This window comes from Jaculus jaculus, chromosome 2 (assembly GCF_020740685.1).
Source record: "Jaculus jaculus isolate mJacJac1 chromosome 2, mJacJac1.mat.Y.cur, whole genome shotgun sequence".
Taxonomy (NCBI): Eukaryota; Metazoa; Chordata; class Mammalia; order Rodentia; family Dipodidae; genus Jaculus; species Jaculus jaculus.
Genome location: NC_059103.1, coordinates 162,419,199 through 162,443,261, shown reverse-complemented (window position 1 = coordinate 162,443,261; position 24,063 = coordinate 162,419,199). Strand labels below are relative to the sequence as shown.

The 24,063-nt window shown below is 41.5% G+C and overlaps 1 protein-coding gene across 6 annotated transcripts in view; it reads left to right on the top strand.

Moving 5' to 3' along the window:
- Nucleotides 1-444: 444 nt before the first annotated feature.
- The window catches only part of Runx1t1 (RUNX1 partner transcriptional co-repressor 1), a 169,985-nt gene continuing 146,366 nt past the window's right edge, over nucleotides 445-24,063 (top strand). For 2 of the 6 annotated variants that reach the window (XM_004656931.3, XM_004656928.3), the window contains exon 1: nucleotides 8,292-8,467. Coding sequence is in view for 1 of the 6 variants with exons in the window: in XM_045143078.1 (XP_044999013.1) it covers nucleotides 538-565 (28 nt within the window). In the remaining 5 variants the exon portion in view is untranslated. Of the gene's footprint in view, nucleotides 566-7,956; nucleotides 8,201-8,291; nucleotides 8,468-24,063 lie in introns of those variants that run through there. The other 4 variants (XM_045143076.1, XM_045143078.1, XM_045143077.1 and 1 more) reach the window with 4 other exon arrangements.

The window sequence follows — 24,063 nt, the reverse complement described above, 5'->3', positions numbered from 1 at the left end:
TGCTCCCCGGCGGACGCCCGGCCGCCCTGCAGATAAATGCGTCGCCTTCCTCGAGAGTGAGCGAGCGAGCGAGCGAGCGAGCGTGCAGGCGGGCCGGGCGGACGCAGACGCCGCCTGTGACAGTGGCAATTCCCTGCGCCCCACATCACATTTGTCTGCCACCGCGGCGACAGCAGCACCGCGCAGGGAGGGAGGGCGGGCGGAGAGGGGGAGGAGGGGAGCTGCCTGCGCTCGGAGAGCCTCCCGGGCGCGCGGGCGGGCCGTGTGCGTGGAAGCTGCGTCTGGACCGCGTCCTCGACCCCCGGGTTTCCGCAACGCAGCGCCGCGCCGCGCAGCTCGGTGCAGCGCCCCCCGGGGCGGACGCAGCTCTTCCTCGGCCGCCGTTCCTCTACCCGGCCTCGGCGCGAGCGCGCGTGGACCGCCGGCTGCGGACACTCTGGCCCCGCGAGGGCAGCCGCGCCGCGCCCTCGTCCCTCTGCCCCGCGGGCAGCCCCCAGACGACGGGAAGTTTTATTTGCAGCTCGGAGCCCGTGGCGGATGGTGGGAATCTCCGGCCCTGTGCAGCGTAAGTGCCCGCGGGCGGCCAGGGGCACGGGTGGGGGGGGTGGGTATGCTGAAGCAGCGGGCCGCCGGCCGGCCGGGGGAGCGGGTGGCGGGTGGCGGGGACGGGTCCCTGGCTGTGTCTGTTAATGACTCTTCCGATGACCGCCGTCATCTCCGTGTGGATTATCCGACCGCTGAACTTGGCGCTCAACTAGAGTAGGACCACGCAGCAGGGCAAAAGAGGAACGTCTACGGTGACTCCCAGTTTGCAATGACACTGAACTTCGCGGGCCGGGCAAAGAAGCAATATGAATATACGTACAAATATATGTATATATATATATATATTAAAAAAATAGATAACCCGCACTCTTTCTGAAAAAAAAATTTCTTCATCATCATGTGTGATCAGGAAGACGAATGTCCCTCCCCGACAAAGCGACTGGGTCAAGGTGCCCACGGTGCGTTTGGCAGGTGGTCTTACAACCCGCATCTTGGGGTTTTTTGAGATGGGAGTGAAAGGCTTGCTTTTGATGGTGAATATCTTATCCTTAGAGCAAAACGAGGAATCCTAACTTGGGACTGGCCGATCACTTGGGCAATGGTCTTTTTAGAGGCACATATACGTTCTGCGCCTGCCTAAGAACTTTCCCTCTACTCCCGGGCATCTGGGGTGACCCTGGAAGCCGGGTCAGGGAAGGGCAGGTGCCCGCTCTCAGGGCCAAGTGGACCGCTCTATGGTTTCACAGCAGCGGGACACTTAGACAGGACCGTTTCTGCAGGATCTCTGGACTCCTGGGACCCCACTGCGCCGGCCCTTCTGGGTGCCCAGGTGCATCCCTGGCTGGGCAGCGCCCAAGAATACCCGCCCAGTGGAATCCCCACGAAAGCCGGGACTGGAGAATTTCTTTCGTTTTCCAGCATTCCCACTGGCGAACCTGAGACTGGGTTGGTTGGCACAGCCAGACCCTCTCCCAGGGCGGACTTTACTCTTTGAGCAATACGGTTATGTCATCATAAGGCACTTAAAAGACCAGTTCAATTTTTTTTTCCTTCTTTTTCTTTTTGTAAGGGCGGTCGACCCTTGAAGAAGTTTGAATGTTATGATTCCGGGCAGTAGGATGTGAACCACGACTGCTGCTAAAAATAGCAGCCTTCTCTCCTCCCCTTCCCTCCAGAGGCCTTTCGGCTTGGAGGATTTGGCCAGAGTCCTGCAGCCCTTGGTCGTCCTAGCCCTAGAAGAGGATAGTGGAGAATCGTTTGAGTCCAGCTTTCCTTCAGGGTTGGACATTCCAAATCCCAGTGTGCCCCAGCATGGCTGCTGATTCCTGGGAAAAACTGTGCAGAAGGGAGCTTTACAGGAATTAACTAGTATTCCCTGGGAGGAGATCCCGCTGAGCAGCCACTGAGGCCAGGGACAGGAGTGAGGAGGACCTGCAGAGTTGGAGAGGCCACTCCAGACCAACTTCATGTGCTTAATGTAACTCTGAACCCTCTTGAATTTTTAACTTCACCTCCCCTTAATTAATCTGCCCAGGGCCTGTATATAAATGGCTGTCCACAGCTGCTGAAAATTGATTTATCTCCTGATAAAGGTCGGGTTGCTGACCAAAGCATTCTTTCTACCTTCTGTGTGAACCGAAATGTGTTTTACAGGACTTTTCCTCGCCTAGTCTCCTTTAAAACATCTGTACCATTTTTAAGTGCACTCAGTGGCTTTTATTATCATTCCCTTCCTTTGCATAGAACAGGAGTAGACCTGGGTCTGTGCCCAGTGAATCCTCACGCCTCAGCATACAAATCGACCGGCATTGCTATGATAAACTGTTAGTGTTAGGGGCCTCCTTTTACTTTGTTTCAGGGCTTTGCCTGGACCACATAAGGGTTGTGTTGTGTCCAGTTTTTCTGGTCCTCCAATTCCTTAGAAAAACATCAACTCACACCATTGTTTCTTAAACCATCAGAGCCTCAGTTGGGGTGTTTATGACAGTTGTGATGCATCTAAACAGAAGCAAATTCAAAATTCTATGTACTTCCTCCTCACCATTTAAATGTTGTCCAGCTTTTGCAGTTTACAGAGATAGGGTTAAATGATTCCATTTCCTTTTTCACTATTTTTCAGAAGTCTAACAACTCTCACCTAATGTTAATCAGAATCTTAGTTTGATCCAGGTCTGCTACCCCTTCCCCCATGCTAGGATGGATGTCAAGAGAGTTGAAATCTTGTACTGTATTTTATATTTGATATTTCATTAATTTATTCTTTGCAAAGAAAGAATCCCGACAAAATAACCAAGGAATCAGTCTCACTCTGGGTGCATAAAAATCTACTTTTATCTAGGATAAAATATACTTATACTAAGGAAAGAACTTTTTATTAAATATCTTTGTTTACACATAAATGACTCAATTGTAAACCATTGAGATGTCAGTTACTTTATTTGAAAGCTGGATTTGGTGTGGGAGAATTTCCGGATGTAGTTTTGCTATAGTCAAAATCCTACCTAATAAAAGCAGTGCAGAAAGTAACTGCTTTTCCTTGAGTAGTTAGACAACTCAAAGCAAAGCAGAAGTCTTTGAAATGATACTTTTCCTTTGTTAAGCCTCTTGCACTAGTAGTACCTGCTAATGATTTGCCTTTAAAGTAATATTCAAAAGGACCTTGCTAACACAAAGTGTCTACCTTCAGTATAGAACCAGTTGCACTGTTAAATTGTAAATGCCTGGAAGTAGTTGGACAGCAACCTATCCATGACAGACCACTGCTTTTCATACCTCGGCTATTTTTCTTTTCTGAGAGAAGGAAAATGTCACTTTTAATGTCAGTGTTGGTGATGAGTTCTCTCCAGATGTTAGTCTAAATATTTTCAGATAAAGGGACACTTTATAAATGGCAAAGAACTACCCAAATATAAGGTGCTATTCTAATTTATTTTATTATAAAATAGAAGCTTAGCTACCCTGCTTTTTTGGACATTGAAAAGGGATCTCGAGAAAGAAATGCTTCCAATAGGAGTGCTGGTCAGTGGTTGTCAGTTCAGGACATTCTTCACTGTCAAATCCTGTTTCTCACTTCTTTGATATGAACATCAGCTGACAGGCACTGAATGCAAAGCCTTCTTCATTGAGGTTTTATGCAGGCAACATAGCCCTTCATAGCAAAGCAGTCTGAAAAATTGGCACCTGCAAGATTTGCATGTGAAAACAAAAAAACAAGTCAGTTGCATTTTGCTGAAGTCTATTACTGTAAGTTATGTAAGTTGAGTGAGAAGGGCTATTTATTTCCTGCTGTTTGGGAATTTAAAGGTTCTTTATTTTGTAGGCACCTTATTCATCATATAGTGATCCGTAGACTTTATTGATAGCAGAAGCAGGGAGAAGTGAACTCTGGCTTTACAGAAGTTATTTATTATGGGGCAGAGTGGTTTTAACCATGTGCTTGTAGTGGGTGCTTAGATTCATGGTTAATTTTTTAAATGTGCCTTGAAAGAATAAACTCATTCATCTTTAAAAATAATCTATCAGAAGTTAAATGCCAAAATTAGGCTCCAGGAATATCATCTGAAGCCAAACTGGAATCATTTAGAGTTATATACTTCATTAACAACTCAAAGACTATAAAATAATTCTGAGTTTTATATTTTTGAACTTCAGGAAAACTGTTGTTTTCCCTAGTTTTCCATGTTCAATTATGTTTAGCACCTGAATATTCTTTAAGAAATTTATATTTGACCCTCTTTATGTAAACCAACCAGCATGTTAAACCAACTAAAAACCTTTCTGAACCTCAGACAGTCATCGATTAATGGGGACATTTTACCCAGTGTAAACTATTTATTATTATCAAAAGAGATAACTTCCAACTTCACTTTTTGTACAGCCATTAATATAAGAGTTCCTAAATAATGTTTAAAGAAGAGTGAACATTTTATTAAAGCAAACACTCGTTCAGTTTAATGGAGGTAATGCAGGTTATCTCCGTGTTGTTTAAACAGAAGGAGCTACTCTGCACCATTTCCAGTAGCCATCTGTAGAAGAGAAGGGTTTGCACCTGTCTGTCCACACTAATTATAGATTAGGGCCAAAGAAATGAAATTTGAGGAGGTTTTCAGCTAATGAAATCCATGCTGATTTTATTGTAAATGTGTTTTATGTTAAAAGGATGATAGTTGAGTTATGAGTGAATAAATTGCTATTTAACTACTATGTACTTGGTTTTGGAGCACAATTCTGCTGCTTTTGCCTTTGATATTAAAAAAAAAAAATCAAATAAGACAACTTCAACATGGATGCTAGCCTTTGTTTGCCATGCACAGCTACAAGTTAGTAGCAGCAGTGAGGGTTAGTGTGAAATTTAGAAGTGTACTGCAAAGCAGCCGAAGCAGTAGGGATATTTTCATATTCTGAAATGCAGATGAAGATAGGGTCTGTTTTAAGTTATGCATATAAAGCTTTATAAAAATGAGGAAGCCTTTTACTTTTTTCTGCATTGCAGATTCACGTCCAGGAGAAATTAAAGCAAAATGAGTGAGGGATGGATTCTTCAATAAAAGGTCACATGAATGTCTACCACATCTGTTTATAGTAATTATGAATGTAATTAACATAAGAATTACAAATGAAATAATGACAAGCTGAGCAATGAGATATTATGCCATAATGATCATATGTTGGAATTCTCACATTATAGCACACTAGAATTCACATACTCAAAGAAAGAAAGAAAATGCTAGATTTTTATCTGAATTAATGCTTCAAAACTTATCTGCTTCGGGCAGATGGACTTTTTGCTTTTATAGGGAAGTAACCTATTATTAAGAAAAGAACTCATTGAAATTAAGATTTCTAGCCTCTAGTCTGGTCTTTAAGACAGCTGTGATTATAGAACATACTTTCTGTTGTGTACTTATTCTGTGATAAAACTTCTCTGATTATTGAAGTGTTTTGTTTTGCTTTGTTTGAGACAATGTCTCATTCTATAGTCTAGACTGGCCTGAAACTTAGTTTGTAGCCCAAGCTAGTTTTGGACTTATGATTATCCTCCTGCCTCAGTCTCTCTTGAGTTTTGGGATTACAGGTGTGGCGTGCCACATTAGGCTCATTTTTTTTTTTTTTTTTAACAGAAAGCTTTGACACACACTACTTGATTTTGAAGAGGTATGGATTTTTCCCATTTGAGAAGTACTTGATCTTTTCTCTAACTGTGAGCCAAAAAAGTCATAGAAACACTGTACTTTCACAATTCAGAACATTGGCAGATCAGCTTTTCTAGTGTTTTCTTTGTGGTTAGTCTTTCTAAAAATATGTAAGTCTGTTATGGGCTTGAAAGCAGCATTAGTACTTTTTTTTTCATTTTTATGTATGTGTTAATTGTATAAAATAATGGGTTTCATGGTGACATTTTCATGCCTGCCTATCTAGTGCACTTAAACAAATAGCATATCTTAAGAAAGGATGTAATGGAAAAATCAGTGAGCATTAGTAAGTTGTATTTTATTTCCTTCCTTGGAGTTGCATTTGATTTCTAGGTGTTTGTATGTAGGTTGTGCCCAAACTGATCTAAGTACAGTGTGTACTAAGGGAAGGCCTGGGTGACTGCTTCTTACTCTGAAAAATAGCTGAAGAAAAAGCAAAAAGACCCCTTTTATGAGAGCCACAATAAAACTCTAGAAATATGTTATTAAATTTAAAACATTAAGGAATGACAGATTTTCACCCACTTCAAGCTCACTTGATTTTTGTCATGTAGCCTGCCAAGTGGTTTGCTTCTTATCCTGACACCCTTCTCTAACTATTGAACCTGGTCACTTTTTGAAGATTTATGGAGAAATATTACCTTGTTCCCGTCTCAGTGATACCATGAGACTTTCCACATTATTGGATTACTGGAGGATTGTAGCAGACCCCCTTTTATCTGACATTCATTGCATGACAAGATTGTCACACATGCCCTTCCCCCACCATGCCCAGCTTTCTTCACTTTGTGTTTCCTATCAGATTTCCCTTGATTCTTTTCTTGGGGCAGGAGCATGGGTGGAGAAAGGGGGTCCATTTTACACACACACACACACACACACACACACACACACACACACACAGGCTACTTGATTTGGAAGAGAGAGTGTTTGATTAAACAATGCCCTCCCTCATTTTCTAAAGAGCCTCTTAAAATTCACCTCTTGCTCTTCCATTTTTCTCTACTCGTTAGCCCTGTTTCCCTCCCCATTTTGCCCCTTTTTACTGAGATAGCATGCATAAACTATGTTATGACCCCAAGTTTCACAGCTGCTGAGGCCCCGTGAAAAATTCTGTGGTTTATTGAACCCAGTCTCCATACTTCAATGAGGGCTCCTTAACTAAGCTTCAGTGCCTTGCAACACAACACAGCCAAATCCTCCTCCTCCTCCCCCAGCAAGAGCACCCCGGTGGTGGCTGCATTATCTGCACTCCATTAAGGATCTGATCAGATGTTCAGATTGTCTGATGGGTGCATTTAAAAGTGAAAAGCGGCTCCCCAGGGACTACTCAGGTGTATCTCCCCTCCTGACCCTGCTGGGGCTGGAGATGAACTCTGGCCTGCCCCTGGAGCTTGAGCCCTGCTGGTTCTCTGATTGATTTTTGGGCGCTGGCTGGGTGAAAAGTCGAGAGGCAGCTCAAAGCAAGATTGATTGCCTCAATTTTGAATTCCCACCTCTGAAATAGACTCTCAGATGTACACCTAAGGAAACCCTTTCGCCCATGCGTTTTCTGGAGGTGGAGCAGGTGTCTTGGAGTCACCTGTAGCTAGCAATCCCAAGCGATTCTCCTCATCACCCATCACCGGGACACTGGCTCAAGTGAGTCTTCAGCTGGGACTCACTTACAGGACTGGAGAGGGAGCTGTTTTCTATCTGCCAGCCTCTCCATACGTGTGGATGAGTAGGGGTGGAGGAGCATCAGGGTCAAGGGAGAGACACCTCCCATGGGAGGTCGGACTGGACGGCCATGGGACACGTGTGAGGACTCACAAGGGTTTTGCTTAGAATGTGTATGTGGATGGAGGTGAGGTGGTGAAGGTGTCATTGTTACAACACCAAAAGAGCTCTGAACCCCTCCCTGACCTTGAAGAAACCTCTAGAATATTCATAGTGTAACCCTGGAACCGGGATATCCAATCTGGATTGTCCACTCCCTTTATTTTGGAGGTGGGGGGCACAGGAGACCCCTCCTGCCCTGGTCCTACCCCCCCAAACCACCCTCAGGGTAGCTGTCTCCCCATAGTCCAGCCCCATCACGGGCCTGCCCCCGCCCCTCCATCCCTTGGCTTTCTCCTTTCATGCCTGTGTATCTCTCTCTCTCTCTCTTTCTCTCTCTCTCTCTCTCTCTCTCTCTCTCTCTCTCTCTCTCTCTCTCTCCTCACTCCCTCTCTCTCCCACTTTTCCTCCCTCTCCCCTCTGTCTCGCACGCACCCTCTGTTTATTTTCCTGCCTCCATCTGGGCCCTGCTGATATTGTAATCACCCTGATGCACGTTGGCTCCTCTCCTCTCCCTCCTGCGCGCACACACTCACTCACACACAATGTGCCATCCTGACAAGCCTTTTACTTCTGATAAGCTCCGATGTGTGTTTAATGAATACAAAGCCGCGGTGTGGGTGCCGCGCGCTCGCAGCCCCAAGGTAATCTCCGCGGCCGGGGGCGGCGGGGCGGGGCGCGGCGCGGGGGCGGCCCCCCGACGATGGCCAAGTCGATAAGACCCGCGCAAGTGAAGATGTAACCTGTTATCTGTCGCTCCTCTTAGTCGCCGGAGGGAATTTACATTTAAAGATTACAGGGGGAGAGAGAGAGAAATCTGCCTTTTGTTGTGCGGGGTGAGGAGGAGTCTTCGGCGCTGGCCCCCCGCGCTATCTCCCATCACCTGTGCGATCCCCGCGGGACTCACCGAGGTGAGATGACCCAGGGCCTTATCTTTAATTGGGTTTAGTGTTGCCAGTCTGAATAGGTTTAAAAAGTACTCGATAAAGGAGGAACAATAGATTATTTGTTGACAGGACGCTGACGCCTTTAGATGAGAAAGGGAGAGAAAGAGGTGTTTAACAACTTGATTAGTTCAATTTTATTTTTATTTTAAGGTGACATTTTCTCCCGTGGAAGAAGGAAGGGCTAGTGAACTTAGGTGCGATTTGAGTTAAGTTAAAATATTTGTTTCCTCTTCACTGTCACCTCCTGGCTTTCTTAGCGCCTCGCGCCTATCAGCTCTTTTAGGTGTTCATTGACTCCTTTCCTTTAGGGTTGATAAATGAGTGAGGGCCGAGAGAGAGGCTTTCGGGATTGGTTAGCAGTGTTTGGTTTTGTGTGACTTATTTAGAACAAGTGATGAATTGATGCTAGAGGGTCCACGAAAGAGTGGGGAAAGCAAGTGAAACGCACACTTCCTGTAGAAGGAGGTGATGGCAGTGTATGGTTCAACTCGGGCTGGACGGGGAAAGCACCACTGCAGGTCTGAGGAAGATATCTATTTTGCATTTGAACCTTATCTTTTGCTTGAAGCTAGTACACAAATAAATAAATGAAAAGTAAGACTCTTGTTGGACGTATGGATGTATTTCAAAATTAGTATAAACTTAGTAGGTTTTTAAAATGAATAAAAGTAGACAAAATGATTGCTTTTCCCTCCTACACATTGTCAAGACAGGTGTTGTCATAAGTAGATAGATATGATCTAGTAACTAAGAGCCTAATTAAAATTTGTTTAAAGCCAGAGGGGCATGCTTCCTTGTTGACAGCAGCAGATCGATTGGGTAAGACAATGGAGTCCCATTATTTTACTTCCATTGACTGAACATATTGACATTTCAGGTTTGCTATTGCCTCAGTGAGCATGATGAAACACTGAAATTCACAGACCAACTGGTCAGAGTGGCACATATATTACTGTATGCCATTTCTGCCTTCAGGTTATCTTATTACCCAGGCAGAATAAGGAAAGGCCGACCTGGACTTCTTCAGGTATAGAGCCCGTGTTTCTGGCTCAAGAATCTGTTAGATCTACCATGTCTTAGGAGTATCATTACTTTTGCTCAAAATTCAATACTGCACTGAAACGCATGGCTTTTGTTTACAATTCTGGAAAACAATATAGCTAGCAATGTTGAATATTTTATGTAAGAGAATACCCATTATCAAGATTTCCCTTCACCATTCCTAGAGACACTTACAGTAAGGGACCAGCTAGTATTTGGGTGACTTTCTTTCCCAGGCTGGGGTTCTCAAAAAGATAAGCACCTGCTAAGTCTATATCTGATCAAAGATTATGTAGGGGCTTTCCCAGCATAGGGCCAGACTGTGACTTCTTTCCCGTTTTCTTTTGGCAGGTGGAATATGCAATGAATGGGCTGCATGTGTCATGCACATGTGAACCTATAGACAGAGATAAAGATTGATAAATGATAAATGCATGTATTACAAGGAAAAACAGAGGAAATGTTACTTGTTAGTTCCTGCAATGCATTATAACTATTTTGCATAGTCTTGATATAATGAAAAGTATTAAGGTAGACACTGAGTCAAATAAAATGTAACAGTATAAGAAGACAGTATGATAAAAGCCCATTAGAGACCAAACATAGCTTTTAAAAAGTTGAATGAAAATATAAAAGTGTCATAGCTTATTCATAGCAATTGTTGCCATCAAGCAAGCAACCAATGCCCTTTGCAGTGTTTTAGAGCAAAACTAGTCTTTTATACCATTTTCATGAAAATGTTAGGTTTCTGTTTGATCAGCAGGTGCTGTAGAGATGAAAGCCATGTGTACATTTTCTGGAGGCCAAAAGTGTCAATTCAGAAAGGGAAAGTGATAAGAGAAAATGCAATCAGTTTTCCTGTTTTCAATTTGTGCAGGGTTTGAGAGCTGTTTTGTTAAACTGCTGCATCTGCTCCAATATGAATATTGAACTACTTCCACTAAAAATAACAACCTATAATTTGGAAGCTACTGCAGTCTTTTGTTAATGTGAGTGGGTTATTTAAAAACAAAAAACCCAAAAAAAAAAAACCACAAAAAAACACAATTTTCTATTGACAATCTCTTGCCTAATGTGCATTTTCATTTGTTGGCACTGTTCTCCTCAGCAGATAAATGGTATTATGCAATTAGGACCTCATCTTGCTTGACTATAAAAGTGGTTTCCATAGGTGAAAATCCGGGTAATATAAAAAGGGAGTGCACAAAGTAAAATTTGTTTTAAAGTAACCTTTGAAAGTACAAATATTTAAAAAGATATGGTTACTTCTCACTTTCTCTAATACTATAATTTTTAACTTATTGCCAACTATTGTAAGAAAGTTAACACTGTTTCATTGCATACTGAGCATTCTGTGATTTATTTCACCTTTTCTATACCTTCAAATGTAAATTTAAACTAATCGGGGACATTTTACCTAACAGGGCTTTCAGAATAATTTTTTTCAAGCTTAAATAAAATGATTAAATTATGCTTGAGTGCCTGCATACAAAAGCTCTAGCTTCTATAGTTACTGCTAATCAAATAAGTTTTATGGACCACAGTAGAGAAAAATTGGACGCATTTTATTAGTGACATTTCTAGGAAAGACATGCTCTTTAAAATCATCCAATATTAATTAACAAGAAAACTCCAGCTTATATTTAAAATAATCCTACTAGAATAATATTTCACTCCTAGAATAAGAAAGTGAAAGGCAACCCTACCCACATGAAATATGGACCCATAATTAAGGTAGAAGGAAGACTGATGAAATTTGGATAAGGTTCAGTATTGATTCAATCCTTGATTGCACTTGGGCTGACTCTGTCTAAAGCCATTTGTCCAGGGTGAGACCTGATCTCTGCCTAGGATCAGTTAGCTGTGTAGCTTGTGGCTTTACACTTGTGTTGCTAGACACCTTCTTCCTAGATAAACTCCCAACAGCTCACAATGAAAAAAGGGGAAGCCAGGTACTGTGACACATTAATGCTAGATATTTACAAATATAACATTTCTTTTGAAACACTAACCCAAAATGAACAGTTTGAGGTCGAGTATTGAATGTAACCAGAAAAGAATGAAGCCCTTAAGGAATATAATTTCCACTTTGAAGTCCAAACAACATCCCAGGATGCTGTGATATCCTGGTATATCTTTAAGAGAGCTGGGCACCATATGAGCATATTCTTTGGTACCATGTGCTTCACCACTCTCAAGTAAAGGGGGTGAACTGGACATAGTGGCTCACATTTGTAATTCTAGTAGTTGGGAGGTGAAGGCAGGAGGATCAGGAGTTCAAAGTCATCCTCAGTTACATAGTTCTGGGCCAGCACAGAACCCTACCTGCCCCCTCCCCCCCCAAAAAAAATGAAACGAAGAGACAATCACTTATCTGTGTTATAAAGTTTATTCACAAGTATAATGACATCAGTTGGAAAGGTTTATACTGAAGCCACAATTTCTTACATTGGCATCAATTGGGAAGAGTTTCCTGCGACTTCAAAATGATTGCATTTAATGAAATGATGTCCAGACTCTTTCAACAGAACATGGATAAAGTAATGTTCAACAGTTGAGGTTCAAGTCCTGGACCATCTTTATTAGGAAAGCATCAGATCATGAATGCTCCTTGTAATCACTGGTATTTTTCAGTGACTGAAAGACCAGCTTCACATTCCCTGCTTGGGCAGTTCTCATGGTGATTTCCTGTGCATTGTAACTCTTGGGAGAATGAGGCAGCCATTTGTTCTTGTAGATTTTGTATTGATTAGGGCCTCTAAGGCAAATCAGTATCTGGGTGAATAGAGCCTTTAGAATCTAGTTCTTGTGGAAGAGAAATGTGAAGGGCACAAATGCAAAGTTTTTCCATTGTATCTGGACAATCCAAGCACTGTAAGTGCCTTGGGGGATGTGATCGACTGGCTTCATTAATCTTTTAACACCTGGGGCTCAACCCACTTCTGAGTATGTGCTGGACTCTCAAGGACTGCCACATAGTTGCTGGTCTGGGGGGAAAGAGGAGAGGAATTGACAAGTATAGAAGACCTACTATGAGCCCAGTTATCACAGATTCTAAATTCATGATTAACCACCATTTTATTGTTTTTCTGTCTGAGAACTCCAGTTCACAGTCCCAAGACTGTCCAGAGTTGCTTTTCTGGCTTAACCTTCTTTCAAGCTAAAATGTTGAGGTTCCCTTGTGTTCCCAAAATTGATGACCTACTTTGTGTTTGAGGTCTGCTAGTTGGGGCCTTATTCTCCCAATACCTGGCTTGAAAATCTCCTCAACTCATTAGCAGACACCATCTATTTACCTGCAGTTTTCTGTTCCTTGTATCATTTTGCTTGCCACTGAGAACTGAGAGTCAACTAATCTTTCACATATTCTTGGGTACCCCCAAATATGTGTCCACACATTTCTTCCTCTTTCTAGTCCAGCCATCTCTTCTCTGGTCAGAATATATCCATGCTGCACTGCACTGAGCACATGAGCAGTCCATCTGTTCCACATTTGATACCAACCAGCATTCTGTGACCATTTTATACTCAGTGCCCTCAGACTTATTGCACCCAAGCATGCCTCTTTATGTCCTGACCCCAGCTTCTCTCAGTCTCATATTAGAATGTATTCTGTACATATCTTAAAAGGATAGGGAATCTTTCTTGAATCTCTGCAGTCTACCAGGCATGGAACCTCATATATAGCTCAGATTGGCCTGAATTCAGTCCTACTGCCTCAGCATCCTAGGTGCTGGTATTGAATACTGGCATATACCACCACACCCAGCTAGAAGGAAGAAGAGTTCATGCCCTGTTTCACCCTAGTGAAGATGAGCTTGAAACTGGTGTGATGTAAAGCACTATGCATTATAAAAAGAAGTAGCTGGTATGGGTATGAAATTCCCTGATAGGCAAATGGATATTCTCTTTCAGTTCAGCCATTGACTAGGTGGCCTGAGATATATCCCAACTCATTTTACTTCTCAGGTGATGTCCTCAGGGGTAAAATGAGGGTCTCTCCTACATTCCTACATAAATATATATAAATAAATATATATATATATATATATATATATATATATATATATATATATATGGTACTAGAAGTAGACTTTAGGTCATTGTGCATGGTTAGCAGAGTATTGCTTTGTCTGTGGCTCTGGAGGACACTGATTGTCCTCATGTAACTGGTGATAGAGCACTATTAGCTCCCATTGACCCTCTACTTAGCTGCATGTAGAGGATAAGCACTGGAAGAAGAAAACTGCACTCCCACAGACATCCTGGACTTTAGGTGATTATGTGACATTTTAGTTATTGATTTCTTTCAGGGGCAAATGAATCTATCCATGCAGTAAGGCAGGACTAAAAAGCTTATGTTTTTTAAAGGGAAATAGGCTTTATGTTTTTCTTACAGTTATTGGCCAAGACAGTGAGCTGTGTACCGGCTATGGGAGTCAGGTAAATGGGGTGGAGATTAGGTGTGACTAGCAGGCACTCACTGTACCCTGTAGTCTGAGAGTCTGAGAGTTTGTACCTGAGTCACCTGAGAAATTCAGAAAATGACCTCTTTCAACCAGTTTTGGAGAGAAGTTGAAAACATTTTTTTTAAATGGACAGAATGAATTGTCATTTATTGAACACAAGTCTTAAAGAAAAATGGAAGAAGTGTGTTTGGTTTTTGTCTGAAGAAACAGTACACTTTGTTCTTTTTTGAAACATTTATAATTTTAGTTATGAATAGCCCTTGATACTGTGTTACTTGTCAGTTTGTAAAATCACTATGAAGTATTGACATTACTAGAAGTTGGGTGCTAACTTATGAATCAGTAATCGTTAACCAGAGCTAAGTTTCTTTAGCACTCAGGAGTGTATATATATGTTGATGAAGGTGAACACTTCTTTGTCATCTAGAAAACTTCTGCTGTTTGCTAAGGACATCTTTGGTTGGCAGGCCTTGGAAGTATGTTATTTCCCATTTTCATTGGAGATGGAAGCTACAGGAAATGTTGCTGATTCATAGACTATAGACTTCTTTTGCATTGATACTCAGAGTTCATTGTGAAGCTTGAACTTCTTTGCCACAAAGAACATGTTAAAAGTATAGACAAAGTGAATTCTTCTTTGGGATTTGATATCACAGGATTGTGTATTACTAAGAGAAATATTAGATAAGGTGTTACCAAGGAACATCAGGGAAGTTTGTTTAAAGCAGTTCAAGATCTTTGGTAGTCATTAATAATATGAGAAGGAACTGTGCCAGAGCAAGGAAGAGCTAAATGTGGCCAGATAGCAACATAATGTATTAGGAATACTGGTTTCAAGGTGTTCTTGCAATGAGTATTTTGCAGATTTCTTCTGCTATACTTGTTGGGGAATTCACATAGTAACACTCAAATAAGAGCCTAATGATATTAGACAAGTAGAAAGATAATGGTACCTAAATAGTTCTGCATGGATAATGATGCCAGGGAAATAGCAGAGCAGTACTGCAGAGAACATTTCCATTTGATTTGGCAGGTGGAATATGAGCCACTGAGGAAGCATTCTCCAGGGGTTCTGAGCCTGCTCCTAAATACAAAGTTGTAAGGAGTTGGTTAGTCTGTCTGCTTAGAGCTAAGAGCTCTCAGCTCTTGACCCCTTTCCCTAACCTCAAGACAGAAGAAGATGTGAACTGTGAGACAGGTCATGAAAAGATTGATAGTTTATTTTCTGAGTCAATGCATATGTTCTGTGCACAGTGATGAGCAAATATAGCTGGGAAGAATATCAGATGATGTTGGGACTGAAACTGTGGTATTTATCAGATTGACAAAGTAATCCTTTTCTGTGAAGTGTGTCTTTTAAGGGACTGTTAGGATTCTGTAATTTTCATTGTGTGGAAGACAAGTATTATCCTCATTTACCCAGGTCTTTTGCCCCCCTGTCTCACACTTTCATTCTCATTGCTAGATAAATTTATTTAGAAACGAGATACACAGTTGGCCACTGATGAGAAGAAATGTGGACAATGACTTCTTGTCATTTTGTTTAAATAAGGATCCATAGGTCAATGTAGACTGATAGGGATAAAAAATAGGATGAGTCTCCACTGACAAGTTTAAGTGAAGCATAGAGTTGGCTATGGAGAGTAAGTAGGAAATCTCAGAGGAAAAGAGGCATGAAGAGCAATAAAATGGGTAACCCACTAAACCTCATGTAACACCAGAGAACATCACACACTATTTGTGTAGCCCTAGTAGAGATAACTTTTAGAGTGTCTGAAAGAACTGTGAAATGTTTACTCCTGTAAATGAATCTGAAGTACACTGATAAATACTTAATAAAGAAATGCCTAACATGCATATGGTAGGCTGTTCTGGGACACGAGGCAGATAGTAGGCTCAATTTATTCTACCTTTACCCCATGATAAGCTCTTTTGGGATAGGTCAAATAGCTAGGATGATGGTGTACCTTCATTATTACACAATTACCAGGAGTGAGTTAGAATTTAAGCTTGTCTTGACATAGGAAGGATTTATCAAGATAGAGCTATGGTTATAGGGTAGTGGTAAGTTACAGGGAATGAATGTTGAATGCAGAATCCCATCTGTGGGAATGGCCTTTGAAAGGATATTAGGGGTAGGAGAAGATGTGGGAAAAGTATGTACTAACATATGTGGTTGCGGCAAAAGAAGAGACAGAGTGAGAGTAAGAGAGAGACAGATAGACTTTGGTGTGATTCATGTGTAAGAGCTGAAAGATCACATATACCTTGTATATGAAGTATTTGACTTAAGCTTCACCTTCTGAGTTAGCCAAGACATTTTCTGAGCGAGGTTCTACAAGAGCCCCCAAGGTTGGGAAGTAGCATGGAAGGGCTGTAACTGGTCTCAGGTTCTTTATTCTGTCCATGTATTGCTGTAAAGCCACAATAGTTCTGCTTGCATTAGAAATTACTTTTCAAAAATTAGGTTTCCTATTTGGACTTTTTTTTTTGTTGTTTGTTTGTTTGTTTTGATGTAGGGTCTCACTATAGTTCAGGCTGACCTGGAATTCACTACCAAGTCTCAGGGTGGCCTCATCCTCATGGTGATCCTTCTATCTCTGCCTTCTGAGTGCTGTGATTAAAAGCATGTACTACCACTCCTGGCTAGAATGAGTATCACTATACAGCAAATTTTAATAAAAACAAATGTAGAAAATGAAAGGTGTTAGGCTAGGGAAGCTATGGTTCATGGAAAACTGTTCCTGAGGAGTTGGTCTACTGGTGATGGATCACATTGACTTTAGGGCAAGGCGAGCAGGGAGGGCTTGGAGGTCAAGGCCAGGCAGGAAGCCTGTTGCAGCAGTTGATGTTTAATTTCTTTTCTTTGGCATGCTGGGGATTGAACCCAGAGTTTTGTGCAGTTAGGCCAGCACTCTGATTCTACTAGTGAGCTTTGTCTGCAGCCCCTTCCTGTAGCAGTGTGATAGCAGATCCTGCACAAGGCTGGTCAGGAATGGGTTAGTAGGACAAGAAGAGCCAGATGCAAGAGGCAGTGCAAAGAAAAGCTCATTAAAACTTGGATTGAGGGCTGAATTTACAGAGGGGGAGAGTCAGCAATTGGATTAACTGTCAAGTACACTTGTAGTTTGCCAGAATTTGGGAGTGACTTTGGGTTTAAGGGACAGTTTCCCTGCACTATTATAAGCTCGTAGACCTGCAGCCTCAGAGAGGGACTTCAAAGTCAATTTTAAATTCCTATCCCAGGAATTATTGTGTCATAGTCATCACCTTGGGGAGGTAGAGACAGGACTATCAAGTGGTGGGAGTAGGTACAAAAAGTCATGTGTTTTTGAACATTTTGGGACTTGGATCTCTCATGAGCTTTGTCTCTTAGGACTATTTCTAATTGTTTTGTGGTTTTTGCAGATGCCTTTTGGTATGTGGGACAAGGAAAAGTGGTCATGTGGGCTGGGTTCTAGACCCTTAGCTTTTCATTAGAACTTGTTTTTGAGGATAACTGATAGAGCTTTTTTTCAGCTGTATCTGCTATGTAGCAGAGAGAAGTTTAGGGACAGGATAAGGTGTGCAGGAGCTGCTAATGAAAGCAGAGGCAGTTCTTGCAGACTAGCAAGTTCTAGAATTTGGGCACTGAATTCTTGGGGACAGGGCAAGGGTATTTTTTTCAAGGGTTTTTGAACATAGATTTATTGATTTAGCATGCTAAGCATTGTGTATAGACCAGATAGTTTTTCATGCAATAATACTATTGAAGTCAGGTTCATACTGCTGATAGAAATCACCCAACCAAGAGTAGATTGTGGGAAAAAGAGGTTTATTTTGGCTTACAGGCTTTAGTGGGAAGCTCCATAATAGCAGGGAAAATGATGACATGAGCAGAAGGTGGACATCACCCCCTGACCAACACAAGATGGGTAATAGCAACAAGAGAGTGTGCCAAATACTGGTGTAGGGAAACTGGCTATAACACCCATAAGCCCACTCTCAACAATACACTGCTTTCAGAAGGCATTAATTGATAAATCTCTGTCAGCTGGGAACCTAGTATTCAGAATACCTAAGTTTATGGAGGAACACCTGAATCAAACCACCACATTCCGCCCCTGGCCCCCATAAACTGATATCCATACATGATGTAAAATACAATGCATTCAGTCCAACTTTAAAAGTCCCTATAGTTTTAATCAATTCCAGTGATATTCATACATTCCCCATTGTCCAAGATCTTTGAACTGAGCCATAATACCAAAAAAAAAAAATCCCCCCAAAACCTATAATGGCACAGAATAAACATTCACACTGCAAAATGGCAATGGGCATAGCAAAGAAACATTCAGCCAATACAAGATTTCAAACAACCAAGACAAACATCAAACTCTGTAGCTTCAAGTCCACAACTCGTCAGTGTCACATCTCCAAGTCGGATAATTCTAACCAGCAACAAGTCTCTGGTATTTCAATTCCACTCCTCTAGCTAGGCTATTCACAGTCCTGGAAAACTTCTGTCAGGGCTGCACCCATCTCAGGGTCCTGGCATTTCTACTGGGTCTCCACTGCAACCCATGGTCCATCTTCAAGGCACCAATGGGTCTCCATGCAGGCATCCAGCAAACCTGCTTCACACTGACCACAGCCATTTCTAAAACAAGACCATGTTGCAAACTCAATGATTCTCTCTTTCCTGCATTTCTTATACTCCACAATACCAGGTATGGTGCCAATTTGTTAATCTAAGGATGAATAAAGCAGACATTGAAGAATAGGACACTTCTCGGGTACACAGGTACCTTGAAAAGAGTCTACATTCTTCCTGTTGCCCCAATGCAGGTCAACTGGCCCAATCTCCAAGATTGTAATCTCTCAGTTGCAGCTGAACACCCATTTCTGTGCCATATCCCTCTGCTCATACCAGTTCATTTCTACGCAAAGCAACCATGCATAAATTCTCAGGACACAGGCATAACAGCAAGCTTCTCACACAAACTGCTAGCCCAGTCCAAGCAGAGTGCTTTCTCGCCCTCATAAGCCAAGTCTCACAGTCCATAGTTCTTACTGCATTCAGGTCTTTCAACTCTGACCACAGATTCAGCTATACATTCAGTACTGCAAGGCATTTCTTAGGCCAAGGTTTCAAATCCTTCCATATTCCTCTTGAAAATCAGTTCCAAAAGGCCAAAGCCCACACAGTCAGTTGTCTATCAGCAAATGACACCACTCCTCAGTACCACTTTACTCTTGCAGTCAGGTTACATATTGCTGGTAGAAATTACCCAACCAAGAGCAGATTGTGGGAAATAAAGAGGTTTATTTTGGCTTACAGGCTTGAGGGGGAAGGTGCATGATGGCAGGGAAAACGATGGCATGAACAGAGTGTGGACATTACCCCTTGGCCAACATAAGGTGGACAATAGCAACAGGAGAGTGGGCCAAACACTAGCATGGGGTAGCTGGCTACAGCACCCATAAGCCCACCCCTAACACTACACTGTCTCCAAAAGGCATTAATTCCCAAATCTCTATCAGCTAGGAACTTAGCATTTAGAACACCTAAGTTTATCTGGGACACCTGAATCAAACCACCACAAATACTTTTCAAATGTACTATAAATAGAACAAAAATGCATGAATATATTGCTGAATTAAACAAAAATCTGTCTTTACATATCTTACAATCAACAGATGGTGAACTAAATCCTATTGTGTATGAATGATTTTTGTTTTAAAATGTAAGCCTCAGCCAGGCGTGGTGGTGTACATCTTTAATCCCAGCACTTGGGAGGCAGAGGTAGGAAGGATCACCATGAGTTTGAGGCCACCCTGAAACTACATAGTGAATTCAAGGTCAGCCTGAGCTAGAGTGAGACCCTACCTCAAAAAACCAAAAATAAATAAATAAAATAAAATGTAAGCCTCATATTGAAAAAGTAAAGGAATATTTTTTAATATGCTGAAGGACAGTATTTTTATTTATTTATTTCAGAGAGAGAGAGAATGAATATGAGCATGCCAGGGCCTCTAGCCACTACAAACAAACTCCAGATGCATGCACTGCCTTATACATCTGGGTTTACATGGGTACTTGGGAATCAAACTTGGGTCCTTTGGGCTTTGCTGGCAAGCAACTTAATCACTAAGCCATCTTTCCAGCCCTAAAAGACAGCATTTTACATTACATTTTTATTATTAAGTTGCTCATTATTAGTTTTCCCCAATTTAAGAGAAGATTTAGTTATTGGATGAAATAACATCAACAACAAGCTGGTCATGAGCCTGGTGTGGTGTCATATGCCCATAATACCAGTACTTGGGTGCCTGAGGCAGGAAGATCTCTCCAAATTTGAAGCTAGTCTAGGCTAGGTAGATAATCTCAAACAAGCAAAGAAATAAATATTCTAAAATGTCTCCTTGAGACATAAAGGGTAGAGAAAGGAAGAGGGGAGGATACTTAATAGGTTGATATTGTATATATGTAATTATAATGATTGTAATGGGGAGGTAATATGATGGAGAATGGAATTTCAAATGGGAAAGTGTGGGGGTGGGGAGGGACGGAATTACCATGGGATATATTTTATAATCATGGAAAATGTTAATAAAAAAATAAAAAATAAAATGTCTCCTTGTATGAGGACTTCTAGAGTATAGTTCATGAGGTCATATTTCATATAGAGTGGTAGATTTACATGGTAGTATCTGTCCATGGGAAGGACACTGAGATAAGGCTCCACACTGCCACCTCAGCAGTGTGGAGGGCTTCCCCTAGACTTTTAGGGACCCCATCAGTGCAAATCCAGGATTTGTGACTTTGATTCAAAAAGGAATTTCAGGGAGACCAGTTTGAAGCAGAATTGAAGATATTATTCAAGATCCTAAAAGGTGCTCAAGAGGAGAGTAAAAGTGTGCTGGAGAACATGGATGTGGGCTTATCTGAAGGAGGGTCTCTGAAGGAAAGTAAGGTGTACACAAGTGTGGATATGGCTCCATAAGGAAAAGTCCCATTTAATTGTTGTAACTCTAAGCACCTTATGCCATTTTGTTGCCTCTCAGGTTACATCTCAAAAGATTGCTAACTTTTTTTTGCCCCTTCATCTTCTTTTTCACTTTCGTAAGTTGTAAGATTGGACAGGGTGGCTCCAGAGATGCTTTAGATACAATTATATTCTGATAAAGTAAAACCAGGAGCCTCCAGGTCACACAAGGGGTTTAGAACATGTTCTTTTCCTGTAATTTGGATTTCTGGTGACATTCCTTGCCAATGGCAGGTTCATTGCGGGTGGAGGGTGAGGGTGGGGGAGGGGAGAAAGGCCTCCAGGAGGTATTCATTGTGATGAAGGTCTTGCTTTCCTGTGTGTCAGAGGTTTTCAAGTGGATTCCTGGGTGAGAGGCTCTTCTCCCTTCCCGTGGTGGCCTCAGAATTTTCCCTGTTCTATCATTCTCGAAAAGAAAATCTGAGTTATCACTTTTCTTGAATATTGGAAGGCCAAAAGAAAAAAAAAACAAAACAGTACACCCTAGCAGTTATATTTATCTAAACTTGTTTCCAAAAAAAAAAAAAAAAAAAAAAAAAACAAGTTTGTCAGGGCTTTAAAAGCCATCATGTGAACTACTAAAGAAGTATAACACATGGATATTAAATGCCTTCCATAGTGACAGTGCCCCAAACATATTCATATTAATCATAGAGCTTTGTGATATAATTTATGTCTTTTTTTTTATTGAGGTAGTCAGGGTATACTTAAATACCAGCCATATTTTTATTTGTTCCCTTAAAATTTACACCTATTCAATATATGTAATTGAGAAATATACATTTTTATTATGACATAGTTTCTTTTTTCTTTGTTTGTATGTTTTGTTTGGTTTCTGTTTTTTTTTTTTTTTTTTTTTTTTTTTTGGCTTTTTGAGATAGACTAGCCCAGGCTGACCTGAAATTGACTATGAAGTCTCAGGGTAGCCTTGAACTTACAGTGATTCTCCTACCTCTGCCTCCTAAGTTCTGGGATTAAAGAACTTCACCACCATGCCCAGCTTAGTTTTTTGTTCTTTTAATTATTGATTTTTTGTTTTGTTTTGTTTTTCAAGGTAGGGTCTTGTTCTAGCCAAGGCTGACCTGGAATTCACTATGAAGTCTCAGGGTGGTGTCGAACTCATAGCAATCCTCCTACCTTGGCCTCCCAAATGCTGGGATTAAAGGTGTGTTACTACCATGCACAACAATAGTTTGGTCATGACCTTGCCAAAGCAATATAATTTTCCTAAATTTATAATTATAACTTAAACACTTAACAACTTTGGAATTCTTTTCGTTTGTTATCTTGTTTTTATATTTTTATTTATTTGCAAGGTGAGAGAGAGAGTGAGAGAGAGAAAGAATGGGGGTGCCAGGGCCTCTGGCTGCTACAAATGAATTCCAGATGTATGTGCAACTTTGTGCATTTGGTTTTATGTGGGTACTGGTGAATCAAACCTGGGTTGTTAGACTTTGCAGGCAAGCACCTTAATTGCTGAGCCATCTCTCCAGCTCTCAGTTGTTATCTTTAAGACCATCTCAAATCTCTAATTCAAAGACAAACTTACTGTATGTTTAAAGTGTATATAGCAATGTGGTTAATAAAACATTTTTTTTTCCTTAAAAACAAAAGGGTTATATTACCAAGGTCTTTGCTTTCCTTGTTTTTTTCTGGGGTCACTTGATTTGAAAACATGCCTTTAAAAAAAAAAAAAAAAAAAAAAGAAAACTTTTTGAACTTGAATCAAATTTGTGGTTTGTGGTTTTGTTATAAAAATCTGTCAGAATTAAATTTTTTATGAATTTCCTCCTATTTTGTCATCAACTCTGCTTGGTAAAAATTAATCATTGACAAACAACAAAAGGAATATCGTCATTTAAACAAGCTTTTTAGAAAACAGATAATTTTTATGTTGTTGGTCGAGACTATTTCTGAGAAAGACTGTGAGGTGAACAAGGCAAGGAGCAGAGGTGCCTGTGTAGCAGTGTGTTTGCGCAGAGCGTTGGGTGCAATGCCGGCTGTGGAAGACATCAAGAGTCTACAGGGCTGCTTGTTCTTAGGGGACAAGGTGGTGGTCAGAGGAAGCCTTTGCATCAATTAATACTGAGATTTTTGTAAAGCTTTGGCAGACATCACCTGCCTGCAGAGTTACAGACAGATTGCAGAGTCAGCCCCAGACTCTCTGGCCTGGGACTCTTGGGATCATGACTATGAAGTCTTTCCCGTCAGAAGACAGTTGGGTATCCCAGAGAAAAGGTGTGATTCCCAAGTGCCTCATCATTTGTTTAGTCTCCTGCTCCTTTTCTTGCTCTAGAAACAGTTCTCATCCAGATTATAATGCCATGACTGTGGGGAGGCTAACGTGGGATAAGGTGCGGCACACCACCTTCATTGAAGGCTTGCTTCTCCCTAGACTTGGGCCCCTTCTCGCCTTGTCTGCCCTTTTCTCCTAGAAGCCCCTGTTGTGTCTTATCTCTCTGGCCATTCCTTCATTTAGAAAATAGTGCATGAAGAGGATGGCTATACTTGATGGATAGGGGTTTTTAAGACAAGATAGGACTCCTGTTGTACAGCACGGCCCACCCTGGGCCCTTCTCTTTCAGTCCTGTAAAACCCTGATCTGTACCTTCATGCCTGGATTCCTTCTGTACTTTCTTAATTTCTTTTTGTTTTTTAAAGAAAATTATTTATTTATTTGACAGAGAGAGAATTGGTGTGCCATGGCCCCTAGCCACTACAAAAAAATTCCAGATGCATGTACCACTTTGTGGGTATTGGGGAATTGAACCTGGGTTCCTAGGCTTGCAGGCAAGTGTCTTAACTGCTAAGCCATCCCCCCAGCCCCTCCTTCTGTACTTTCTGCCAAAGCCAGATCTGTCCCACGTGGCTTTCTCTTCTGGTCTCTGAGGGCTCTTTCCCCTAAGAAGCTTTTATGACCTCTCATCTCTAAAGAATGTATCACCCCACCCCCTTTGTTACCATCCATGAAATTCAGACTTTCTGCTAGTTAGCAAACTCTTTTAGCATGAAAGTGTGGAAT